General features: G+C 41.6%; 1 protein-coding gene across 1 annotated transcript in view; it reads left to right on the top strand.

Annotated features, from left to right (window-relative positions):
• The window catches only part of LOC139386924 (roquin-1-like), a 38,195-nt gene that overhangs the window by 1,638 nt on the left and 10,082 nt on the right, over positions 1 to 26,475 (top strand). The window contains exons 2-18 of the mRNA XM_071132811.1: positions 898 to 1,275; positions 5,539 to 5,659; positions 11,291 to 11,530; positions 11,892 to 12,067; positions 12,387 to 12,587; positions 14,232 to 14,364; positions 19,576 to 19,694; positions 21,559 to 21,671; positions 21,970 to 22,212; positions 22,418 to 22,635; positions 22,795 to 23,183; positions 23,664 to 23,807; positions 24,182 to 24,337; positions 24,892 to 25,117; positions 25,724 to 25,814; positions 25,935 to 26,031; positions 26,277 to 26,435. Coding sequence (XP_070988912.1) covers positions 1,045 to 1,275; positions 5,539 to 5,659; positions 11,291 to 11,530; positions 11,892 to 12,067; positions 12,387 to 12,587; positions 14,232 to 14,364; positions 19,576 to 19,694; positions 21,559 to 21,671; positions 21,970 to 22,212; positions 22,418 to 22,635; positions 22,795 to 23,183; positions 23,664 to 23,807; positions 24,182 to 24,337; positions 24,892 to 25,117; positions 25,724 to 25,814; positions 25,935 to 26,031; positions 26,277 to 26,435 — 3,057 coding nt within the window. The 5' untranslated portion in view covers positions 898 to 1,044. The remainder of the gene's footprint in view (positions 1 to 897; positions 1,276 to 5,538; positions 5,660 to 11,290; positions 11,531 to 11,891; positions 12,068 to 12,386; positions 12,588 to 14,231; positions 14,365 to 19,575; positions 19,695 to 21,558; positions 21,672 to 21,969; positions 22,213 to 22,417; positions 22,636 to 22,794; positions 23,184 to 23,663; positions 23,808 to 24,181; positions 24,338 to 24,891; positions 25,118 to 25,723; positions 25,815 to 25,934; positions 26,032 to 26,276; positions 26,436 to 26,475) is intronic.

The following is a 26,475-nucleotide window of genomic DNA, read 5'->3' on the forward strand; positions in this document are numbered from 1 at the left end:
GATGTGTATAGAGTTTGCCAGTTTGTAGTCCTAAAACCCGGAAATGAGTTACCTTTGGTTAGTTAACATCGATATGGGGGAAATAATAAGTTTAATAACCTCCAGCCTTATTTTCGGCATTTAACACATGTTTAGGAGATTTTTATACGTTTTGTTCTGAGATTATAGCAGTCAGTTAACATAACCTTTATGAATTATGAAGCCTTTATTTGCTTTTTCTTACAACATAAATTCTTAAAAATTCACAAGGGACATTAGCTGCTAAAGATTCTCATAATCAAATGTTTAAAGATTTCCTACGCTTGTGTTTACCACAGACCTTATTTTCAGCGTTTATCCAAAAATGTCATTAATTTTCCTCAAAGCTTTGTCCAAAAAACCATGGCGGTGTTAGTGCCAACAAAAAGAAGCCATTACTATTTCTCTCTGCAAACCCTGGATTACAGATGCTATGTATTGCCAATGGATAGGCTGTGAAGCCACCGGTCGGCCATATTGGCACTACCCAGTAGGAGCGGTCCTTTATAGGAATTAATGGAATTTCAATTACATGTGTCAAGGAGAAAATTACATGTATTTTTGTTGTTGTAGTGGGGACAGTAACATTAGCAGTCTCAAATAATTATACTTCATCGAATGATTTTATAAATGTTTTCATTTTGTAGTTTTGTGTTTAGCTCACATATATATCAAATTATTCATTAAGGTGTCTGTAATATTATAAATGTGTCCAAAAACGAATGTAGACATTAATACATGGATTTCTATAGCTTCAAAAATGTTTTACAATGGAGGAGTGCCAAGATGGAGACATGGTGACTTCAACCCTATTTGTCTTCTAGTTTATATATAATCCATTGCTTTTATCCCACTATGATTGTTTTCCTTCTCTTTCAGGATTTGTGACGTGATGCGCATCCACGATGTGTGACATTTGAAGAACAATTGAGTTCGGAAGAAAAATCTTGATTCCAGTGGAATCTTAAAATATTTTTTTAACACTTGCACACACACCCACCCAACCCCTACACACGCTGCCCAGCCATGCCCGTGCAAGCCCCACAATGGACAGAGTTCCTGCTGTGTCCCATTTGCACTCAGACGTTCGAGGAAACGGTGCGGCGGCCCATTTCTCTGGGCTGTGGCCACACAGTCTGCAAGATGTGCCTAAACAAGCTGCACCGCAAGGCCTGCCCCTTCGACCAGACGGCCATCGCCACTGACATCGAGCAGCTGCCCGTCAACACAGCCCTGCTGCAGCTGGTGGGGGGACAGGTGAGTCGTGAGACCTGGGAGAGGGGCGTCAGGATTGGAGGGGGTTGGCTCAATTCAGTTAGAATCTGTTCGTTGCGCTGTCCCACCACAGTGTTCCCCCTTTTCTATTACAGATGAGGTGCCAAGGTCTCCAGGGTTAGGGATACAGGATCATGGGAATTCTACCAACAGAATAGTATTGGAGATGAATCCATCAGATGTGATAGTTAGGAGCTGATTGTTGATGTTTAAGGTGAAGAAACAGTAGTTAATGATAAGAGGAGGACCTAGCTAATGGGGAGTTATTTGGGATCTGTGTTGTTCAGAGATCTTTCTGGTCAGTAGTTGTGGTGCATGTACCTGGCCTTAAAGGTAGGGATGGGCATGAGTACTCGAACGTACGTCTCAACTCTATCTTTAACCCAGAGATCACGTTTTTCTTTAAATACTGCAATACTATTTGTCAGATTTATTTTGTAACTCCTGCTCTACCCAATAAACATTCCCACACACCAACACACACATAATATCCACACACATTTATACTGACTGCGCACACACACTCGCATACAATCATCATTTACGCTCCTGCTACACTGTTTATCATACATCCTGATGCCTAGTCACCTTATCCCTATACATATGATATACATACATATATTCTCTCTCACTCCAGTATTCCTGCTCATTGTAAATATGGTACTGGAACTGACCCTGTATATAGCTTCTAACTTTCTCGTTCTTATTTTATTGTGTGGTTTTGTTCGACTTTATCTGCATTGCTATTAATTACTGCGTTGTTGTATTTAGAGCTTGCAAGAAATTTCACCTTGTGCACGTGACATTAACATTAAAAAACTTTTATATTGTCAGAGATGGATTAACTATCACCGTACAACTTATTTAACATTCAAAAATCTAAATGACAACTATTTTATGTCAAGTGCTTCTGATTGGCTGTGGGGTGTCTGTTTCAGGCGCATAGCGCAAAGTGGGGTCTATCAGCATGGTGGCCAAACGCAGTGAGGTTTGGAAGCAAGGTATTTTGATCAAACTGATGAAACCCATGTGCAATGCAAACTATGCAATATCAAGCTCTCCTATCACAGCACATCTAGTTCCATAAGAAATCATACGCTTATCAAGCACAAAGAGACGTTCTCAGAGGGGGACAAGTAGCAGAAATCTGGCATCACGTCTTTTGCCACCGCAAAGGACTGCCGTGTGACCCTACCAGAGCCGAGCAGGTAACACAGCTCATTACAGTTTCAATGAATGATTCTCAAATGGCACTTGTTTTTATTAACTGAATATGTATGGGGAAATTTGATTTCAGCTCATATTTAATTACTTAAGCTACCATTGCATAGTCCTTTTGATTCCTAGCATAAGGCTTCTACAAGCAAGAGCCACTGCTGAGGTTACTGCCTCTTTTGAAGATTGTGTTCCACGCTATAATATAACCAGTTGATACGGTTTCAGTAAATTAATCTTAAATGGCACTGTTTTCTTGACATATAAATATAGATATATATGGGTAAATGTAACAATTAGGATTTATCTGTAATGGTTCTGATGTAATGGCTATGACAAATTTGGCATGTTGCGCGCTGTTGGTATATAGATAAATGCATGCCATTTTTTTCCCAGTGCGGACCTTGTGTTCTAAAATAGATACTTTTTTCCATTCAAGTACTCGGGGGGGGGGGGGGGGGGGGTGGTCGTGGGTCGTGGGAGTACTCGGAACAGTAAAAAAATGTCAAATGCCCATCCCTACTTAAAGGTGTGTCAGAGATATTCTGAGAGTAATAGCCTATTCAGTTATGATCACTAGCTATGTTTCTATTAACTTGTCCAGAGAGATTTTTTTTGTCAACATTTAGGAAGTTCACAAAGAAATTAGATGTGACAATTGCCCGCAAGGGTGTGTTACCATTTAACTATCTTGTCGATTAAAAACTGCTGGACGTAATGAATTCACACCTATTTAAAAAAAAAAAACTTTTAAAAAACAGCCTGTATGCCCTCTCACCTCAGGTAGCCTGCGGAAACCAGCATGGATAGAATGCAATAATTGACATATTTGCCGTATTCTAATAATTGTGTTCCAACATAGCACCACGGTCCGTGCCATGGTGAAACTTGCACTCCTGTAGATCTGAAATAATTTGATGGTGAAACTTGCCAGCCAACCAGAAAGCAAGCTAAAGCAGTTCAGGCATTATTGAAAGTCAGGACAATCCTTGTCCTGCAAATATATATATATTTTTATATAGTTAAAATAGATTTAGCAAGCAGTGGGTATTTAGAATTAAATGTGGAGTGGAGCTTCCAAACTTATTTGGCAATCAACATTTATAAGAAAAACTATTTGTTGCAAATAAAGTTTAACAAAAGAAAAATCCACCCTTGACTCCTGGCTATCCACCTGGTTGTGCTGCTGCTCCAGTTTCAACTGTTCTGCCTGTGGCTAATTTTTATTTACCTGTATTTAACTAGGTGAGTCAGTTAAGAACAAATTCTTATTTTCAATGACGGCCTAGGAACAGTGGGTTAACTGCCTTGTTCAGGGGCAGAATGACAGATTTGTACCTTGTCAGCTCGGGGATTCAAACTTGCAATCTTTCGGTTACTAGCCCAACACTCTAACCACTAGGCTACCCTGCCTGCCCCTGACCTGATCACCGGATGTGCTACCTTGTCCTGGTCCTGCTGTTTTCAACTCTCTCTACCGCACCTGCTGTATTGACTTCTGAATGCTCCGCTATAAAAAGCCAACTGACATTTACTCCTGAGGTACTGACCTGTTGCACCCTCTAGTCTAAAACCACTGATTTATTATTTGAACCTGCTGGTCATCTATGAATGTTTGTTCTTCAAGATGTTCAATCTGGCCTTCAATGGCCATGTACTCTTACAATCTCCACCCAGCAAAGCCAGAAGAGGACTGTCCAACTCTCTAGGTTTCTTCCTAAATTCCTTCCTTTCTAGGGAGTTTTTCCTAGCCACCGTGCTTCTACATCTGCGTTGCTTCCTTTTTGGGGTTTTAAGCTGTGTTTTTGTATAGCACTTCGTGACATCTACTGATGTAAAAAGGGCTTTATAAATACATTTGATTGATAAATGTTGTCGCTCCTTTAGAAAATGTATTCTATATTTGCCGTTTCCATTACAGATTGCTTTTGTGGAATAAACCTGGGTCAATGGAAACCTGACTATATTAAATCACAAAAGACAGTTTCGGTTTGGGATGTTACTCACCAGGGCGTCTCGCTTTTTTATTGGATTGTTTTTTGGGGCGTGGTGATGGCACAGTAGTGTTGTGGGATCGCTAATGTTGTCGACGTGAAAGGACATTGTTCTGATGCAAAGGGGTGTGGCAGATATCGATACATTTCTTTTGTGAAGTTGCCAGGTGGCCTGTCAAGTAACATTACTATTACTGCCAAGAGGCGCTATCATCACACTGTTTCCTCTGTTAAGAATGACAATCTGTGATACAATTTGACTGGAAGTGTCAACACATAGCCAGCCAAGGGTGTCCAAGATTCTATAGCTGTGACGTTGGGTCAATTCTCTCTGACCAGTGCGTGTCTATGCCCATTGACATACAGACATACAGGTTTTTTTCCAGGCTCAAAAAGGGGCTTAGGTGGCAGGTGTGTGTGGTCAGTGCAATTGTGTATATTACATTTAGTTTTATTTGATTGCTTTATTATTTCTAAAAATTCTCATCTCTATAGAGCTGCTGCCTCTGCTGTCTGACAATTTCTCTTTTGTAGTTTGTACTTATGACTGCGCAATACCAACTATCAATCACTCAGATCATGTATTTTCATGCAGAGATACCTCAGGATGCAACAGCTGCTGCTCTATATCACCTCCCGATCACTGAGGTGATCGTGAGGCCCACCCATGGCTGCACCCCTGGCCAGTCATGTGATATTCATAGATTAGGGCCTAATGGATTGATTTAAATTGACTGATTTCCTTATATGTACTGTAGCTCAGTAAAACCTTTGAAATTGTTGCATGTTGCGTTTATATTTTTGTTCAGTATATGTCACTGCGTATAGGGAAAGTAGAACCTGCACACTCAATGCTCCAACACATGGAGTCATCTAATTATATTATAAGCCAACAAAGGTCTTTGTTTGATTATTTGACTGTAAATTAACCCATTTACTCACTTCCCAGCATCATATTAAATGTGAAAAGTGTTTAATTGTTTATTTTCATGTATTAATATTCCATTGTGTCACTTGTGTGTCCCGTCAATTCCAGGTTCCCAAGATCCAGCCGGTGGCCCTTATCACCAGCCCAGAAGACGCGCAGCACTATGAGGAGGCCAGTCAGTGTGTGGAGGAGCTGGCCCTCTACCTCAAACCCCTCAGCAACACCAGAGGTAACAGGCATGCGCATACACAGTGTTGAACCAACTCTGACTCAGGACGATGATGACAATATTGTAAATAATTAACAATTCATGAATCACAATAATTGTTTGCTAAAATATTAATTGCTTGCCAAATATTTAATTTTGTAATGGCAATCCTGGTTTATAGGGAAACATCCTAAGCATTAGAACTGCCCACATTATTACGCATTTGATTTGTTAATTGTGGAAATTAAGATATGCAAGATTTAATATTTTTTTATAACTGTATATAATACTATCGAGGTGAGGGTGATGGAAATGCTTTTGGCGGTTTATCTGCTTCTGTCCTGTGGGTGGCACTGTGTGCTCTTTTTGAAGGATTGGTTCCGGTCACTGGGATGGGGGCGTGTTAAGCGTGCGGAACAGTGGAGAACAATTGGAGGTTTACTTAGTAGCAATGCTAATATCATGGTACAGTTATATGGACACTCAATCATTATTGTACTTTTTAATGGTAAGTTTACAAACATATATTATGATAATAGAATTGAAACTTGTATCTTGTGGTAAATGGTGAGATGACTATAGCCAGTTATAATTTTAATGGCTTAGCACATAATAAGAAAAGTATTTACCTGGCTAAAAGAGAAGGAATATATCTATTGTTTACAGGAAACTCATTCAACAATTTTAGAGGACGTTGTGTGGAAAAAGGACTGGGGTGGGGAAAATATACTTTTCCCTTGGGAAAGAAACTCAAAAGGGGTAATGATATGAGTTAACAGTAATTTTGATCCGAATGTACAAATTGTCCAAACAGATCCGCAAGTTAAATGGATTATTTTATATACATTATTTGACCATAAACAGATTGTGCTCATTAATCTATATGGTCCAAATAATGATGATCCACGCTGCTTTGAAAATGTATATAATGATTTATCAACCCTACAAGCAATACAAGACTCTATTATTATGGTGGGAGATTATAATACGGTTTTTATTATCTCAATGGATAGGAAAACAAATCACACTACAAAATATCACCATCATGCACTTAAGGAAATCACCATTATCATGGATATATTGGAACTAGTGGATGTATGGAAGCTTAAATATCCTGACCTAGTGTGATATACATGGCTGAGGCTCAATCAAGCTACTCTTCTTGACTTCTTCCGAATGTCATTCTCGCTGGCACCAAAAGTAAACAAAAAAAAGTGTTGAGAGGGGACAGAAAGCGTTCGGTACATCAAATAATTGGCATGTATATTACTCTTAGAGAATTTCCACATGGGCGAGGATATTGGACGTTTAATCATAGCCTATTGGATGACAACTTGTTTTTAACCAGGACAGAAGAATTTATAGCAGGTCTCCTTATTGTATAGGGCACTTTTAAATGTGCCTATTAGAGGCCATGCAATTCAATAATCATCTCTAAAACAAAGCAATTTAGGTCAAAAGAGTCCATATTAACAAAGGAAATGGAAGGACTAACAGTACAGATGGATAGTGATAACTGTACTATAGGAAAAACTAAAAGAAATGGAGGAATTTATTCAAGAAAGATCAAGTGTAATACATTTTAAAAAATGAAGCAAACTGGATGAAATATGAAGAAAAATGCACCAAATTATTTTTTTTATCTTCAAAATAGAAATGCTTCCCAAAATAATTTACTGAAACTTGTTACAAATGTCACCCATGATTCACCAAACAATATATTGAAAGAGGAAGCAAAGTACTTTAAGCATATTTTTTTCCGTTTGTCTCCATTTCCACTAACCCATGTTAAATTGCATGGATTTTTAAAATGTTAATAATGTAAAATTAGTAGCTATACAGAAAGGCCAAATTACATTAATTAATTAATTTGAAGGCCAAATTACATAGGTGGAACATCTTGATGCAATTAAAGCCTTTAAGGCTGGAAAAACTCCAGGGCTGGATGGCATACCAGTGGAGGTATACCTAACTTTTTTTGTTCTACTAAGAGGACCATTATTAGCTTATTTTAACCACTCCTATTAAAATGGTAGATTATCAGATACACAACAAGGTCTGATTTTCATTATTACTGAAACAGGACCCAAGTGGTAAATATAAAGATCTAGTCCATTTAAGAAATTGGAGTCCCCTTACACTTCAGTGTTATGATGCAAAAATTCTAGCAATATGCATAGAATTAAAAAGGTATTGTATTATTCTCAATTTTGGAGAATCTCATATACAATTGGTTAAAGTTATGTATAGTAACCCCATATGTAAACTAGTAAATAATGGCTGCTTCTCAGAAAGTATTGCTGTCCAGAGGAGTAAAACAAGGTTGTCCACTATCAGCATATCTATTTACTATGGCCATTGACATGTTAGCTATTAAAATCAGATCAAACAATATCAAGGGCCTAGAAATCCAGGGCTTAAAAACAAAGGTGTCATTGTACACTGATGATTCATGTTTTCTTTTAAATCCACAATTTGGATCCATCCACAGCCTCATGAGGATCTAGATACTTTTCTAACCTCTCTGGATTACAACCAGAGAGGTTATTTGATCAACAACAAAAAATACAGCTTTTACATTACTGTGTAGTTTACCAATAAAATGGTCTGGCAATGATGTGGACATACTCTGTATTTCTAGCCCGAAAGAAAAAAGAACAATACATTTTAATACGAAGTTAGCAAAAATAGGAATTGCTACCATGGAAAGGAAAATACCTGTCTATTTGTGGAAAAATCACCCTGATTAACTCTAGTCTTATCCCAGTTTTTTTTTTTTTTTAATTTACCTTTATTTAACTAGGCAAGTCAGTTAAGAACAAATTCTTATTTTCAATGATGGACTAGGAACAACTGCCTTGTTCAGGGGCAGAACGACAGATTTTTACCTTGTCAGCTCGGGGATTCGATCTTGCAACCTTTCGGTTACTAGTCCAACGCTCTAACCACTAGGCTACCTGCCAGTTTACAGTGCTTATGGCATTGCCTAGACCTAGCGACTAGTTTAAAAAAAAAAAAAAAAAATGAGCAAAAAAAAATATGAGCAAAAAAATTTCATTTTATTTGGGCCTATTCATATAATGAATAGAAATTTAGAGGGCAGAAATTATTTAAATATTAAAGCATTAGACATCTAAAGACTTCAGTCATACAAAAGTTATACTTAAATTCATACTGGTTCTCTAGCAGATTAGTAAGAATGTCTCACCCCATGTTCAAGAATGGCCTTTTTCCCTTTATTCAGATTAGAACCTCTCTCTTTTGGTTATTTGAATATAAAATAATCTCATGTCATTAATTGTAAAACAAGCCTAGAAAGTTGGTTGCGATTTCAGTTTAATCCACCAGGAAAGACAGAACAAATATTATGTTTAAACTCAAATATACTAATTGATTAAAAAAACACTTTTTGGAGGTTTTTAATATATATGTTTTAGGTGTAATCTTTGTAAATTATATCATAAATAGGACTGATGTAGTTCAGTCATGGAAATGTCTGCTTTACCCAAAATTACAACCAACTAATTACAGCATTAAAGACCAAAATGATGATTAATAAAAAAGTCTACCAGTTCCATTTAAGGACCAAAAAATTGACAGCTGTGCCGTATAGATTGCAAAATAGTTGGGAAGAGAAACTAATGCCGGATTCAAAACTTACATTTTAAATTACTATACAAAATTCTTGCAACCAATGGGATGTTATTTATGGGGGATACATCCGTCCCAGCTCTGCAGATTTCGCTGCGATGAGAAAGAATCATTGGTCGCAGGTCCAAGAATGGCTAAAGAATTGCAACATTTACCTTGAGCTAACTCTGCAAATGGCACTGCTGGGTTATTTGAAAAAGTCATAGTCAATTAAGCAATAATATATTGATACTTTTAGTAAAAACAATACATTTACAATCTGTAGGAACTATGAGAATAGAAAGGTTCAGAACTTTTGTGAAACCTCACAGCACAGTTGAAAAATATATGGCAAATACACATCAAATATGGATGGTGTTAAAAGATAGATGGGAGGGATTGAGTCGAGCTGATGGGTGGGACTTAAAACAACTAGATAACAAATGTAAGATATACTGTGTCCGTAAAATGTATTTAGCTTCAGAACTTTTGAAACACAGTTTCACAGCACAGTTAAAAATATATGGCAAATACACATCAAAAATGGAAGGTCTTCAGAGATGGGAGGGGTTGATATCTAGGCTATGATAACTATTGTAAAATACATTGTTATGGCTATGATAACTATTGTAAAATACATTGTGTCCGTAAAATGTACAGTGCATTCTGAAAATATTCAGATCCCTTGACTTTCTCCATGTTTTGTTACATTGCAGCCTTATTCTAAAATTGATTAAATAGTTTTTCCCCCCTCATCAATCTAACATTATCCAATAATGACAACGCGAAAACATGTTTTTTTTTACATTATTGCATATTTATAAAAAAATTGATTCACGTAAGCATTCAGACTCTTTAATATGAGTCTTGAAATTGAGCTCCGGTGCATCTGGTTTCCATGGATCATCCTTGATGTTTCTTCAACTTGATTGGACATGTGCTAACTGTGGTAAATTCAATTGATTGGACATGATTTGGAAAGGCACACACCTGTCTATATAAGGTCCCACAGTTGGCGGTGAATGTCAGAGAAAAAAACCAAGCCGTGAGGTCAAAGGAATTTTCTGTAGGGCTCCGAGACAGGACTGTCGAGTCACAGATCTTGGGAAGGGTGCCAGACATTTCTGCAGCATTGAAGGTCCGCAAGATCACAGTGGCCTCCATCATTCTTAAATGGAAGATGTTTGGAACCACCAAGACTCCCTACTGTTTGGCCATAATGATCATCATTGTGTTTGGAGGAAAAATGGGGATTCTTGCAAGCCGAAGAACACCATCCCAACCGTGAAGCATGGGGGTGGCAGCATCAGGTTGTAGGGGTGCTTTGCTGCAGGAGGGACTGGTGCACTTCACAAAATAGATGGCATCATGAGAAGGAAAATTATGTGGATATATTGAAGCAATATCTCAAAACATCAGTCAGGAAGTTAAAGCTTGGTCGCAAATGAGTCTTCCAAATGGACAATGACCCCAGGCATACTTCCAAAGTTGTTGCAAAATGGCATAAGGACAACACAGTCAAGGCATCACAAAGCCCTGACCTCAATCACATAGACATTTTTTTGACAGAACTGAAAAAGCATGTGCGAGCAAGGAGGCCTACAAACCTGACTCAGTTACACCAGCTCTGTCAGGAGGAATGGGCCAAAATTCACCCAACTTATTGTGGAAGACTACCCAAAACGTTTGACCCAAGTTAAACATTTTAAAGGCAGTTCTACCGAATACTACTTGAGTGTATGTAAACTAATGATCCACTGGGAATGTGATGAAAGAAATAAAAGCTGAAATAAATCATTCTCTACTATTATTCTGACATTTCACATTTTTAGTATAAAGTGGTGATCCTAACTGACCTAAAACAGGTAATTGTTACTAGGATTAACTGTCAGGAATCGTGAAACTGAGTTTAAATGTATTTGGCTAATCTTCTGACTTCAACTGTATATTCTTTTAATTAAAAACCATTTGATGGTGTCTCTCTCTCCATCCCCCAACCTCCTTCCCTTTGTCTCTCACCAGGGGTGGGTCTGAGCAGCACGACCCTGAGTATGCTGAGTCGACCCATGCAGAGGAAGCTGGTGACCCTGGTCCACTGTCAGCTGGTGGAGGAGGAGGGCCGTGTGCGGGCCATGAGGGCAGCAAGGTCTCTGGGGGAGCGCACAGTCACAGAGCTCATCCTGCAGCACCAAAACCCCCAGCAATTGTCGTCCAATTTGTGGGCCGCCGTCCGGGCCAGGGGCTGCCAGTTCTTGGGTCCAGGTAGGATGAGATCAAGTTTACACACACACACACCCGCCTTGACTATACCAGAGTTTCTCTAACCTCTCCTCGGAGACCCCCAGCCATTCCATTTTCCAGTTGATCTATTCCGTAGCAAACTCCCAGATCGTCCAGAGCTAATCCTCAAGCTCTTGACTAGTTGAATCACTGCTAGTTCAGGACGACAGCAAATTTGTGAAACATCTGGGGGTCCCCAAGGATAGGTTAGAGAAACGCTGTCTTATGCAATGACATTTACTACTGTAATTGTTTGTATGCTGTCAAACTTGCACAAATGTCTTCTCAAATGCTGTGGGTGTGCTTGTGGTCTAAACCCACTTGTATGCGTTCTCCGTCCCAGCCATGCAGGAGGAGGCTCTGAAGCTGGTGCTGCTGGCTCTGGAGGACGGCTCGGCCCTGTCCAGGAAGGTCCTGGTGCTGTTCGTGGTCCAGCGGTTGGAGCCACGCTTCCCCCAGGCCTCCAAAACCAGCATAGGCCACGTGGTGCAGCTCCTTTACAGGGCCTCCTGCTTTAAGGTAGGTCTGACTCTATTAACACACACAAACACTGTTCTAAGAGCTGGTTCTTGTTCATTTGGTACAAACCAGAGTAAAATGGAGCGGTACTAGCTAACATTCTCCAATAACAAACACTGTTTTCTGTTGTGTAGTGTTTTGGAACGTTCGCTAGAGTGTGCTCCAATGAATATGACCCAGCATAGGCCACATGACTCACAAACATGTTTTGGGCTATGATCTCCCTAAGATTTTTTAAAACATCTATAACCAATCAGTAGATCCTGACCCAATGTTTGTAGGAAACTATAACCTAATGCCCTCTCTCCTGGTTGTCTAGGTGACCAAGCGGGATGAGGACTCGTCGCTGATGCAGCTGAAGGAGGAGTTCCGGACGTACGAGGCACTGCGGCGCGAACACGACTCCCAGATTGTCCAGATCGCCATGGAGGGCGGCCTCCGCATCGCCCCTGACCAGTGGTCCTCCCTGCTCTACGGGGACCAGTCTCACAAGTCCCACATGCAGTCCATCATCGACAAGGTACCTGTGTGTCAGTGTGTCTTCGACAAGGTGTCTGCGTCTGCTTAGGTTTGTTACTAGTCTTAGAAGTAGCTGTCATGTACAGTACCAGTCAAAAGTTTGGACACACCTATTCATTCCAGGGTTTTTATTTTTACATTTTTTTAATTGAAGAATAATTATGTGGTCTTAAACTATGAAATAACACATATGGAATCATGTATTAACCAAAAGTGTTAAACAAATCTAAATCTATTTTTTATTTAAGATTCTTCAAAGACAGCTTTGCACACTCTTAGCATTCTCTCAACCAGCTTCATGAGGTAGTCACCTGGAATGCATTTCAATTAACAGGTGTGCCTTTGTAAAAGTTAACTTGTGGGATTTTTTTCCTTCATAATGCATTTGAGCCAATCAGTTGTGTTGTGACAAGGTAGGGTTGGTATACAGAAGATAGCCCTATTTGGTAAGAGACCAAGTTCATATTATGGCAAGAACAGCTCAAATAATAAAATAGAAATGACAGTCTATCATTACTTTAAGACATGGTTAGTCAATCTGGAAAATTTCAACAACTTTTAAAGTTTCTTGAAGTGCAGTCGCTAAAACCATCAAGAGCTTTGACGAAACTGGCCCTCATGAGGACCGCCACAGGAAAGGAAGACCCAGAGTTACCTCTGCTGCAGAGGATAAGTTCATTAGAGTTACCAGCCTCAGAAATTGCAGCCCAAATAAATGCGGTCAAGTAACATAAACATCTCAACAGCAACTGTTCTGAGGAGACTGTAAGTCAGGCCTTCATGATCAAATTTATGCAAAGAAACCACACCAATAAGAAGACATGCAAGAAACACGATCAATGGACATTAGACCGGTGGAAATCTGTCCTTTGGTTCCCACCGGGAAGCATGGAGGAAGAGGTGTGGGGGTGCTTTGCTTCACCAGCTGGCTACCACAGTATTCTGCAGCGATACGCCATCCCATATGGTTTGTGCTTAGTGGGACTATCATTTGTTTTTCAACAGGACAATAACCCAAAACACACCTCCAGGCTGTGTAAGGGCTATTTGACCAAGGAGAGTGATGGAGTGCTGCATCAGATGACCTGGCCTCCACAATCCCCCAAACTCAACCCAATTGAGATGATTTGGGATGAGTTGGACCCACAGAGTGAAGGAAAAGCAGCCAACAAGTGCTCAGCATATGTGTGAACTCCTTCAAGAGTGTTAGAAAAGCATTCCAGGTGAAGCTGGTTGAGAGAATGCCAAGAGTGTGCCAAGCTGTTAAGTGTGACTATTTGAAGAATCTGTGTCCAAAGTTTGTCCAAACTTTTGACTGGTACTGTTCGTCGTACATTCCATTATCAACAAGGTATGTGTCAGTTACGCATATTCACAAAAATCCCACTTTCACTCATGTGAACATCTACTTATCAGTTTGTGTATTTGTCTATATAACTGTCTGTGTGCACACATGAAATCACAAAATAACCATAAGCTTCCACTAAAGGAGCAGCGCTCCGTCTGTGGGTCAATCCTTCACAATAGAAAACATGTTATTGCAAACAATGCTGATAGGATTCAGGATAGCAGGAATGATCATATCCAGGTGCAGGCACTCAAATGCTGATTAGAATTTTCATTTAATATCCCGTGTCCCCTCCAGTTGCAGACGCCGGCTTCGTTTGCCCAGAGCGTCCAGGAGTTGACCATCGCCCTGCAGAGGACGGGCGACCCCGCCAACCTTAACCGCCTCCGACCACACCTGGAGCTCCTGGCCAACATCGACCCGAGCCCCGGTGAGAGGCACACACACGCTGGCTCCCATGCACATCACACACCCCGCTCGGGGCCAAAGCTTGACAATGATGCATGCAACTGAAGATTGTATTCGAACCACAGACACACCAGGGCTGCCTTTACGCATTCAAAATTGTTCTCTAACTCACTCCTGTTTTTGTGTTGTCCCCATTATGGGACTGATGGGACTAAATAGCTGAAAGCATTACCAGGAACTTAGCCAAATTATTGCATTCCCCTTTTCGGTCCCATCAAATTCTCGAAGGGCAGGGAACAAGTGCATAGGGGAGGAAGTTTCTTGAACTTTCTGGATTTAAATACAGCCCAGTGCTTTCCAGTAGTTAAGTGGTAAAAAATCAATCAATCAGTGTAGAACAGGTTGGGTTTGTTTAAGCTGCATGTGGCTGTGGTCAGGGAGAAGAAGTTGTGATGTTATCAGACTGATTCAAATGAGCATAACTCATTGGCCCTTTATGACTCATCTCAACAATGGATTTGGACTATCATTCTAATCATGATTAAGTACCGTTTCATTGAAGCACTTTTGTTTTTAGAGCCCTTTAAGCTGTAGCCTATGTTTTAAGAGGGGGAGTGAAGTACCCAGACATGCAAATAATTGGGAAAATAATTTGGCTGTCTGATACCTATCTGGTATTTTTCCTTTTGTTTAACAACCACGTGGAATCTCGTCTTTTTGACTCCCGATTTTTATACCACCTGCGTATCTGGATCTCAATCCTGATACAAACCCGATCCACCATTTGCGACCTCTGTCTACACGCTCAGATAAGATCATTTTGCTCTGAAGTGTTTTTTTGGTTGTTGCACATGACCTGCTGTTACCATGACAACCACCCCAAATGTTTGAAAAGGAGAAGTGACATGAAATGACCATTGCATCGGTGTACTACTTTCAGAGGATACATCAGTGTGAGTGTGCAAATCTGATACGGGTCACAAGGTATTCTGAGTGTGGACAGTCAGGGAAAAAAATGGAGAACGGATATGGAAAGAATCAGATTTGGGTTCTTCGAGTGGCTATGTAAACACAAGCCGTATTGTCATTCTTGTGTGTGTGTGTTACCCTTTTTTTCAGGCAGCTTTCTTATTTCTTTAACTAGGCTAGTACTGATAGAGAGAGAGGCCCCACCTGATAGAACCCAGGTCTTATCAGGGCATAAAATTAACTTTTTGGTCCACAAGCCCCTGTGACAGGTAGATTTAAAAATCTACCAACCACTCGTATCTTTCACCAGATTTTTTTGTTGTTGTTGCCAAAATTAGACCGAAACAAAAGAGAATGAGTGAGCTTTAATGTTTCTAAAACAATACATGAATTACTCGTAAGAACTAATGTGGTATGTTGTTTCAGTTCATTTTGTGACCGGTGTCTTTTAACCAAAATATCACAGATGAGACAAATGTTCACCTGCCCCTTTTAAGTGTGAGATTGAGTCTGACTAGTCGGATTGTCTTCTCTTCCCTAACAATTGAAACAACAGAAAAACAACCTACCTTTATGAACAAAACAATGTAAATAGCCAAGAAACGCAAGGACAAAGTCTCACTTCAGTAGACTTTAGTTTCAAGTAAATTAGACCAACTTTTATGCCTGTGCGCACCGCTTCTAAAGAATGAGTCTTTCACTCAGCTCTTAACCAGCCAGACAGTGTTGCAGCGTGAGGTAGAATAGGCTATATAGGATTCGTAGTTCTTTGACTTTGTGCGATTAATTTACCAGCTATGAATCGAAACTGCAGACATACTTTAAATGTAACTGTAGCTGTTTTCATTATCCTGTAAATGTGATCAGACTTGACTATTTTAATTCACAAATGCGAGTGACATGCTCGCACTGTGGAGCCCAGACCACACGTTGATGTGCCTGGTGAAATAGACATCTCACCTGCCAATGCCAAAATCGACCTGCAGGTGGCGAGTGTTCATTTTAGGCCCTGACTTATATATGTATATATGTGTGTGTGTGTGTGTGTGTGTATATTTATGTATGTGAGTGGCAGTAATAGGCAAGGGGGTGTATATGGTTATTATGTAGGCCTACAGGACACTTTTACCATGAGTTAGTAAAACCATGAATGATACGGGGAAGATATACCATAAGAATGTATATGCATGCAGGGTTGCCAGGTCAAGCTAAAAACATCTAGCTCGATGACCAGTCAAACCCTTCCCAGGAGGCCTGAAAAGTAGCCCGATTTTTTTTGTTGTTTTTGGATTAAGAGATCATTTGCCATACACCCTTTTCCAATAACTTTATCAAGCCAATTAAGGATTATCACGTTAGAAGCAAAATTCGGTTTTCCTCAAAATAATAAATATTGCAAGCTATGACATTACTTAATCATAGTAGTCAAACAAATTAATCAGCATCCATTGATGGAAAACTATATGGCGAGTTGTATAAGGGCGAATGATCTTTTTCACTTGCCACATTCACATTCCTATATTACGTCATAACCCACAAGGGCTATGGCATATGGCCAATATACCACGACTAAGGGCTATTCTTAAGCATAATGCAAAGGCGGAGTGCCTGGATACAGTCGTTAGCCATGATATATTGGCCATATACCACATACCCCCGGGCTGCCTTATTGCTATTATAAACTGGTTACCACTGTAAATAGAACAGTAAAAAGTATACCACGGCTTTCAGCCAATCAGCATTCAGGGCCCATTGGCAAGATTGACTTTTCATTAAAATGGGTGTAGGCTACAGACTAAAATCTGGTTTTATGATTGTAATTGCATTTAGATATAGTTTGCTTAGATAAAAGCATTTAGTCTATAGCCCCTGATAGGCCTACATCTAATTTCAGATAGTTGACAGTAGCCTAGACAAGATGTAGGCAAGATGTAAACTGAACGATTTAGCAGCTTGCTTAGTTCAAATTAAGACCAATGTATTCATGAGTTGCGAGGCAATTCCGCAGTAAGAAGTGCTTGTGTTTCCCAATAGCCTGCTGAAATAGGCTGGGGTCATAATTTAAATCACTGAATTAAATATTAATAATGTACAGTACCAGTCAAAAGTTTAGACACACCTACTCATTCCAGGGTTTTTCTTTTTTTGGTACTATTTTCTACATTGTAGAATAATAAAGACATCAAAACTATGAAATAACACATGGAATCATGTAGTAACCAAAAAAGTGTTAAACAAATCAAGATACATTTTATATTTGAGATTCCTCCATGTAGCCACCCTTTGCCTTGATGACAGCTTTGCACACTCTTGGCATTCGCCCAACCAGCTTCATGAGGTAGTCACCTGGAATGCATTTCAATTAACAGGTGTGCCTTGTTAAAAGTTAATTTGTGGAATTTCATTCCTTAATGCATTTGAGCCTATCAGTTGTTTTGTGACAAGGTAGGGGTGGCATACAGAAGATAAGTAAAAGACCAAGTCCATATTATGGCAAGAACAAGTCAAATAAGCAAAGAGAAATTACAGTCCATTACTTTAAGACGTGAAGGTCAGTCAATCCGGAAAATTTGACGGTGCCACGTTGAAAGTCGCTGAGCTCTTCAGTAAGGCCATTCTACTGCCAATGTTTGTCTGTGGAGATTGCATAACTGTGTGCTCAGTTTTATACACCTGTCACCAACTGATGTGACTGATAGCCGAATCCACTAATTTGAAGAGGTCCACACGTTTTTGTATATATACAGTTAGTTTGGAAAGTATTCAGACGCTTTTCTTTTTCCACATTTTGTTAGGTTAAAGCCTTATTCTAAAATGGATTAAATATTTGTTTCCCTCAGTAATCTACACACAATACCCCACAAAGTGAACACAGGTTTTAGAACTGTTTGCAAATATATTACAAATTAAAAACTGATACCTTATTTACATAAGTATTCAGACCCTTTCCTATGAGACTTGAAATTGAGCTCAGGTGCATCCTGTTTCCATTGATCATTCTTTAATGTTTCTACATCTTGATTGGAGTCCACATGTGGCAAATCCAATTGATTGGACATGATTTGGAAAGGCACACACCTGTCTATATAAGGTCCCACAGTTGGCAGTGCATGTCACGAAATTGTCCGTAGCGCTCCGAGACAGGATTGTGTTGAGGCACAGATCTGGGGAAGGGTAACAAAAGAATTCTGCAGCATTGAAAGGTCCCCAAGATCACAGTGACCTGCATCTCTGCAGCGCTCTACCAATCAGGCCTTTATGGTAGAGTGGCCAGACAGAAGCCACTCCTCAGTGAAAGGCACATGACGGCCCACTTGGAGTTTGCCAAAAGGCACCTGAAGACTCTCAGACCATGAGAAACAAAATTCTCTGGTCTGATGAAACCAAGATTGAACTCTTTGGCCTGAATGCCAAGCGTCACGTCTGGAGGAAACCTGGTATCATCCCTACAGTGAAGCATGGTGGTGGCAGCATCAAGCTGTGGGGATGTTTTTCAGGGACTGGGAAACTAATCAGGATCAAGGTGAAAGGAGCAATGTACAGAGATCCTTGATGAAAACCTGCTCCAGGACCTCCGACTGGGGGCGAAGTTTCACCTTCCAACAGGACAATGACCCTAAGCACACAGCCAAGACAATGCAGGAGTGTCTTTGGGAAAAGTCTCTGAATGTCCTTGAGTGGCCCAGCCAGAGTCCGGACTGGAAACCGATCTAACCTCTCTGGAGAGACCTGAAAATAGCTGTGCAGCGACGCTCCCCATCCAGCCTGACAGAGATTGAGAGGATCTGCAGAAAGGAATGGGAGAAAATCCCCAAATACAGGTGTGCGAAGCTTGTTGCGTCAAACCCAAGAAGAACCGAGGCTGTAATCGCAACCAAAGGTGCTTCAACAAAGTACTGAGTAAAGGGTCTGAGTTCTTATGTAAATGTGACATTTCAGTTTTTTATATTTAATACATTTGCAAAAATGTTAACTTGTTTTTGCTTTGTCATTGGGGTATTGTTTGAAGACTGAAAGGGGGGAAATTATTTAATACATTTTAGAATAAGGCTGTAATATAATGTGGAAAAAGTTCAGGGGTGTGAATATTTTAATTTTTGGGGCTGTTAAGCACTTTGAGCACAGTGCCTATAAATGATATTAAGAGTTATTATTTATCATTGACCTAACCGACCAAGATATCAGCCTCACTATTGTAATGCTGTGTTATACTCCTTCAGGCCAAATATTGACTCTTATCTCCCTCCGTCCTCTGGGTCTCTAGACGCCCCCCCTCCCACGTGGGAGCAGCTGGAGAAAGGTCTGGTGGCGGTGAAGACTGTAGTCCACGGCCTGGTAGATTTCATCCAGAACCACAGCAAAAAGGGAGCTGACCCACAACAGGTACCGTAGCTCACACTCCTTTTCCCGCTACGCCTTTCACTCTACAGCAGCCTTTATTGGTCACAACCCAAAGTGGGTCGCGACATGTCAGAGAGAAAAGGATTTATACATTGCCTTCACAAAGTATTCATACACTTTGATTTATTCCACATGTTGTTTTACAGATTTTGAACTTCTGAGTGATAAGAGGACTAACACCAATCGGCCTACACCACTGTGCGCACTGTCGCTACTATGACAACTAGCGTAGCCATGTCAGCAAATGACTGCTGTCTGAACACACATACGATTTGCTGTTTGGACAGTCAGTATTCCAAAACGGATTTGAAAAACAAAACTTGATTTGAGTGCTGTCAAATTGGTTGTTGATCAGTGCTAGACAAACATTTTCAGGTCTTGCAATACATTTCCAAGTAGATTTAAGACTAAACTGTTACTCGGCCACTCGGGAACATTCACTGTCTTCTTGGTATGCAACTCCAGGGTAGATTTGGCCTTGTGTTTTAGGTTATTGTCCTGCTAAAAGGTGAATTCATCTCCCAGTGTCTGGTGGAAAGCAGACTGACTGAACCAGGTTTTCCTCTAGGATTTAAAAAAAATCCTGAAACACTCCCCAGTCCTTAACGATTACAAGCCAAGGGGTGTGACTACTTTCTGTATAGAGTAATATAAATGTTGCTTTTAGGTGCAACATTCCAAAATGTAATGTACTTCCCAATTATACTATTGATTGCCCTGTCATGTTTCAAATAATGTGGCAAAACGGACTTTGGTAAAAAGGGATTTAATATGGCATAGGTGTTTCAAAATCTACTTTAAAGATAAGATACAGATATCAGAATTATTTCAAATTTTTGAAGTTTGTACAATATTGGCTTTCTGGAAGAATCTTCTATCCTGTAGCGCAGAGAATTTCAAACACGGGCTTTCCAATGCATCACAATGTAGGGCACCTATTGGTAAATTGAATTACAAAAATAAAAATAAAGCAGATATTGAATATTCCTTTGAGCATGGTGAAGTTATTATTTTAACTTTAGATGGTGTATCAATACACCCAGTCATGACAAAGATACAGGTGTCCTTTCTAACTCAGTTGCCGGAGAGGAAGGAAACCGCTCAGGGATTTCACCATGAGGCCAATGGTGATTTTAAAACAGTTTAATGACTGTGATAGGAGAGAACTGAGGATGGATCAACAACATTGTAGTTACTCCACAATACTAACCTAATTGACAGAGTGAAAAGAAAGAAGCCTGTACAGAATAAAAAATATTCCAAAACATACGTCCTGTTTTCAACAAGGAAAACTGCAAATAATATCATTTGAATCCGTTTTGAATTCGGGCTGTAACACAAAATGTGGAATAAGTCGAGGGGTATTTATACTTTCTGAAGGCACTCTAAGTTTCCATCCAATTTGTGACAGATTCAGGCAAAGTATCTAAAATTTGCATAAAGAAAATAAAGCACACAATGTACCATTTCACTTCCAAGTTTTCATGTACTGAAAAAAATTCTAAAGTGCAATGTGTTTCCATCGCATTTTCATCTCTACGGACAGTTATGTCAGAAGCTGTTGTGTTAAATAGCAAATGTGCCCACTCTGGTCTTGCCACGTGCTCTCTAGCCAACAGCTCACAGTTACAGTGCAGGTAGGCTGTGCGTGAAGGCTAGTCTACATGAAATGCATTTCCGACGCCATTTCTCACATAATTAATTTTACAGACACAAAAAGATCCCACCAGGTCGAACAAACAAATTATCTTTCTGCATGTGTGAAATTCTACTGCAACTTTCCATCACAGCTGTCGATTAAAAACTGTAGCTGGAAACGTGGTTACTCTAAAATGTGTCTCTTCAGCCCCCCCAGCACAGCAAGTACAAGACTTACATGTGTCGGGACATGAAGCAGAAGGGAGGCTGTCCTCGAGGAGCCAGCTGTACCTTCGCCCACTCTCAGGAGGAGCTGGAGAAGTAAGTCCCTTTCAGAAATATAAACATCTAACAACCATGGAATAGCGCACTCTCTGCCCTCTTTCCCATTTAAATCAATAGACCTAAACATATTTTGCTCTGATAACCTCTCTTTAGTTTGATCACTTAGAATGGCACTGTTTTAAAACCTCTTCCCCTTGGTGTAGATTTTTTATTTTTGAATCTACGGTAGGATGACTTTTCTGTTTTTTTATAGCTACTGTAAAATCAAAACTGTATTTTGTGTTTTATAGCAAGCCACCAATGCCAGAAGTATAACTGTATTTTCTGTTCGTAGGTACCGTAAAATGAACAAGCGTTTGGTAGCTCGCCTCCCTGGCTCATCTGGCCTGCTGTCGGACGATGGACTCTCTCTGGACGTGGGGGTGACCCGGAAGCCCTCGCCCCTCACCAACGGCTCAGCCGTACCCCCCATGCCCCAGCTCATCGCCCGTGGCACCGACCTTGTGACCTACGACCTGTTGCGCAAGCCCAAGATGGACGGCGGGAGCAACAGCTCCCCGGAATCGCCCCCTGACTCGTGAGTGGGAAACACCGCCTTTCAGCCAACCTTATAATTATATCTATTTGGTTAATCTATTTTGTAACAGAAGAAAATGTGTGTTTTAGCTATATTGTTTTGGTTAAATAAACACTTTTTAAAATTATTTTTTACATTGATGCGAAAACTTGATTGATTTATGTATTTATTGTATCCAGAACTCTCACTGTTTTTCTACCCTCAGTCTGGACTCGGGGCCCAAACAAGGGTACCCCCAGCCACCCCATGCCATGGGCTACTCCAGGGGGCCAGGAGACCACATGTCCATGCCCAAGCAGATGCCCAGTGGCGTGGCGCCCCGGGGGCCTCAGATGTACCCGCAGCAGCTACCTGAGATGTACTACTCTGACTCTCGCCCCCCGCCCTCCTCCTCGCAGTACGACCCCTCGCAGTATCCCCAAGGTGAGGCTGCTAAACGCTTGTTTTGTTCTGTTGAAACATCTGATTTAGTTTGTCATGTTTTTACTTTTACTTATTTCAATGCTTTCATTGATTGTGTTTTGAACCTATATTGTTGAATGACCAATATGAAGAAAATGTCATTTCCCCCTCGCCCCACAGGTTACCCCTACCAGCAGCCCCCCCAGTACGCCCCCCAGCGTTACATCCGCAACCCCCCTCCCCCCAGCGAGCCCGCCGGACTCTCCTACCAGGACCCCTACCCTGACTACGGCCCACCCGATCGCCCTTACCCGGCCCCCCACTCGGGCCCTCCCTTTTCCTACCCTCCCCCATCCCACTATGACACCCGGGGCCGTCACGGCCCTTACCCCGGCCCCCCTCCTCCGCCCCAGCCCTACCCCTCGCAGAGGGACGACATGGTCCGGATGAGCCCTGCACCCCTGGAAGGGCCCCCTTACCACCAGGAGCAGGCTGCCAGGGAGAGGTACCCCCCAGAAGGATTCTACCCACCAGGGGCCCAGCCCCAACCCTTGAGGTCCTACGTCAGAGTGAGTTTGGTTCCTCCACAGTGGTCAGCAACCCTGGTCCCAGAGAGTTACAAGGTAGATTGGCTTTTTGGACCAGACCAGTAGTAAAACCTTACTCAACCAGTCCAAGGTCTGGATGAACAGTTGATCAGTTGAATCCGGCTGTGTTGCCACTGGGCTCAGCAAAAAGCTAGCAAACCCTGTAAAACTCCAGGTTGATGACCATTGGTGAACATACACACGGACTACAATGCAGTTGTCTGATAACTCATAAGATATGAGCTGCATCTCCCTTGAGTTAGACATTTGTGTCGTTAGAAGTTGGCCAGAAGTCAGATGTATTTAATATTGAATAGTTATCTCATGAACTGTGTCCCGAGGTGAGTTAACTAGGAGCAGTATGGCCACTCTTCCCAGCCCAGTCTGGACGACCTGCACCATTGGTGTACACTATATTTCATTGTAACTAATCATTAGAAATGTTGTCCTGTGGTTTGTTAGGAGCCGTACGGGCGCTCCTCCCAGCCCAGCCTAGACTACTTGCACCACCGCCGTAAGGAGCTGATGGCCCAGCTGGAGGAGAGGAAGGTCATCGCTCCCTCGCCCACCCTCCCCCACACCTTCCCCAGCGACTACCCCCCAGAGGTGAGGACCCCCCCCACACACACACACACACACACACACGAATGTCACTCAGGGTCAACACACACAAGTCAGTTCTGCCTGGTCCAGAAACAAACTGTTGAGTGACTAGTGTTGGCCTTCAAAGCTCCCCACTGGTAGTTTTAATGTCATGACATTGTCTTTTTATAACAGTTTCAAAACAGAGCTTCTGGTGCTGTTTTAGCTATGACAATCTTATCTAGCGATGACCCTGTTTCAGTAAAATTCAATATTTGATATTATTCCGCCCTATATACATGTTTCTAAAATGCCTATGTTTTAGCATGTTTAAATGCTGTTTCCTAGTTAGCATGGATATACAAGTAAGTTACTAACACATCTGCCTGTCTCCACAGTATGGGGAGGAGAGCTCCAAAGCCTTTGGGAAGTGCAGGGAGCCCGACTACGCGGGCCAGTACTCTCCCTGGTCCTGTGACACCATCGGCTCCTACATCGGCACCAAGGACTCGAAGCCCAAAGATGTCATGGCGCCCGGGGCCATGGAGATGATGGTGAGTGGTGACAGTTGGAATAGTGCCGGTGGGTCTTAGCGAGACGGGTATGTGTCTGAACGTGTTACTGGTTCAGATGTCACAGGAGCAGTGTTGTGCTTGATGAGGAGGATTAGAACAATACGTTTCATGAGCTCTATTTTACCTAGTGTCTTCCTCCCTTTTTTTTAATCTTCTTACTTCACCATCTCGCCTCTTGGCTTTGTTTGAGAGCATCTGTTAAATGGTTCAATTGTTAATTGCCCCTCGGCCTTTCGCTCTCATTTTCCTCTCTTCGCACCATCTTTCCCTCTTCGCCCCATCTTTTCCTCTCCATTTTGTTTTATTATTGTATTTCACTCTGGATGAGCGCGTCTGATCAATTCAATTCTAAAATGTGCCCCTACTCTGTCTTTCTCAACCCAGCCTTTTTGTTTATTTCTCTTTCTCTCCCGCGTCTCTTTGTAGAATGACTGTTAAATTATTTTTAAATGAAGGGCCTGCTACTGTTACTGACTAAATAAGGGGCCTGCTAAATGACCGTTCTAAATGCCCACCCCCCCCTCTCTATCTAGAATGTGGACGGTAAAGGTAGACGGGGGGAGCCCTCTATGGATGCCCAGGTCAGGCGGGGGACAGAGGTGAAGGACGACGACCCCATCATCCCTTTCGGCCCCCAGCCCACTGTGTCGCGCTTCGGGGCCATCTCACGCACCTCCAAGACAGGCTACCAGACGACAGGCCCCATGCAAGCCTTGGGCTCCACCCAGGGACCCAACCCCAAGCACATGGCCATAGCCGGTAAGGTTACTCACACTTGGCACTTGCAACTTTACTTTGACCATTCACTGTTGTCACCTTTATCACGGTCATATTCATTAGGCACCAAACAGAAGGAAACAGAGAGAGACTGCCTGGACTTAAAGGGATAGTTCACCCAAATTACAATATGACACATTGGTTTCCTTACCCTGTAAGCGGTCTTTGGCCAAGGTATGACTGCAATCCAATCTTTGGTTTTATTTACCTGGCATTGTTCCAAATGCTAACATTTTAACAGTCTCACATGTCCAAATCATTCTAAAGTCTCAAATTGTTTGTGAAGCTCATTTAAGTCCCATATAAAATTATTTGAACATGATGCTCAAAAAATGCTAATATCGGTCCAATGACTTTAATGGGATTTGTGCCAGGTAACCTAAACCAAAGCATTGATTGCAGTCATACCTTGTCCATATACTGCTTACAGGGTAAGGAAACAAATTTCATTTTGTGATTTGGGTGAACTACCCCTTTAAGGAACACTTCATTTCGCTTTCAGTTGCAAAACGTTTTTCGTTGCATGTCTCAATATTTGAACCAAGTATCTAAGACATGGTTGTTAACGCATCATTGTCCCGCCAACAGCGGAGTACTCCTATGAGAACCACGGAGGCTGGGGCGGAGCCTCCTACCCCTCCCACCAAACTGTCTCCTCTCAGGGACACTTCAGTGAAAGGTACGGCCGAACACACCTCTCATCCATTTATTTATCCTCTCATCCATCAATCACTCATTCACTCCTTCCCACTATTAATTCACATTTATCAGTAATTCTGACGGTTCTCTTCTTTCTCAGGCTGCCTATGCCAACTCAGGACAGAGAGCAGCTGAAGACTGAGCTCCAACAGGTCAACCAGCAGATCAACCAACAGTCTCAGATCCACGGCATGGAGGTGTGTATTCACACACACAAACAGAGAGATGGGACAAACACTTGTAATACTCATGTGTAGACACCCTCAACCAGAATCCAGGACGGGCAACATCAACATTTTGCTTTGAAATAGAGACAAAAAACCTAGCATTTTTTTGGTGTACGGGGCATCCGAGCTTGTAAGTATTGGTAGAGAATGGGGTTAATTGTAGGGTGGAAAAACTGACCTTACTAACCCTGGACTCCCTCCTCCTCTTCCACCAGCTCTCCCAGCCAGGTCAGAACCAGGGCCAGCAGGGGGGGAAGTGGCCTGGTCCAGCGGGGGGTTCCGGCAGCGCTGCCCCAGTGTCCAGCGAACAGCTCAGCATGGAGCTCCACCAGGTGGAGAGGGAGATCGGCAAGAGGACCCGCGAGATGGACATGGTGAGGGAGAGGGGGATGGATTGATGGGAGAATAGTAGGT

Source organism: Oncorhynchus clarkii, chromosome 28 (assembly GCF_045791955.1).
Source record: "Oncorhynchus clarkii lewisi isolate Uvic-CL-2024 chromosome 28, UVic_Ocla_1.0, whole genome shotgun sequence".
Lineage (NCBI taxonomy): Eukaryota > Metazoa > Chordata > Actinopteri > Salmoniformes > Salmonidae > Oncorhynchus > Oncorhynchus clarkii.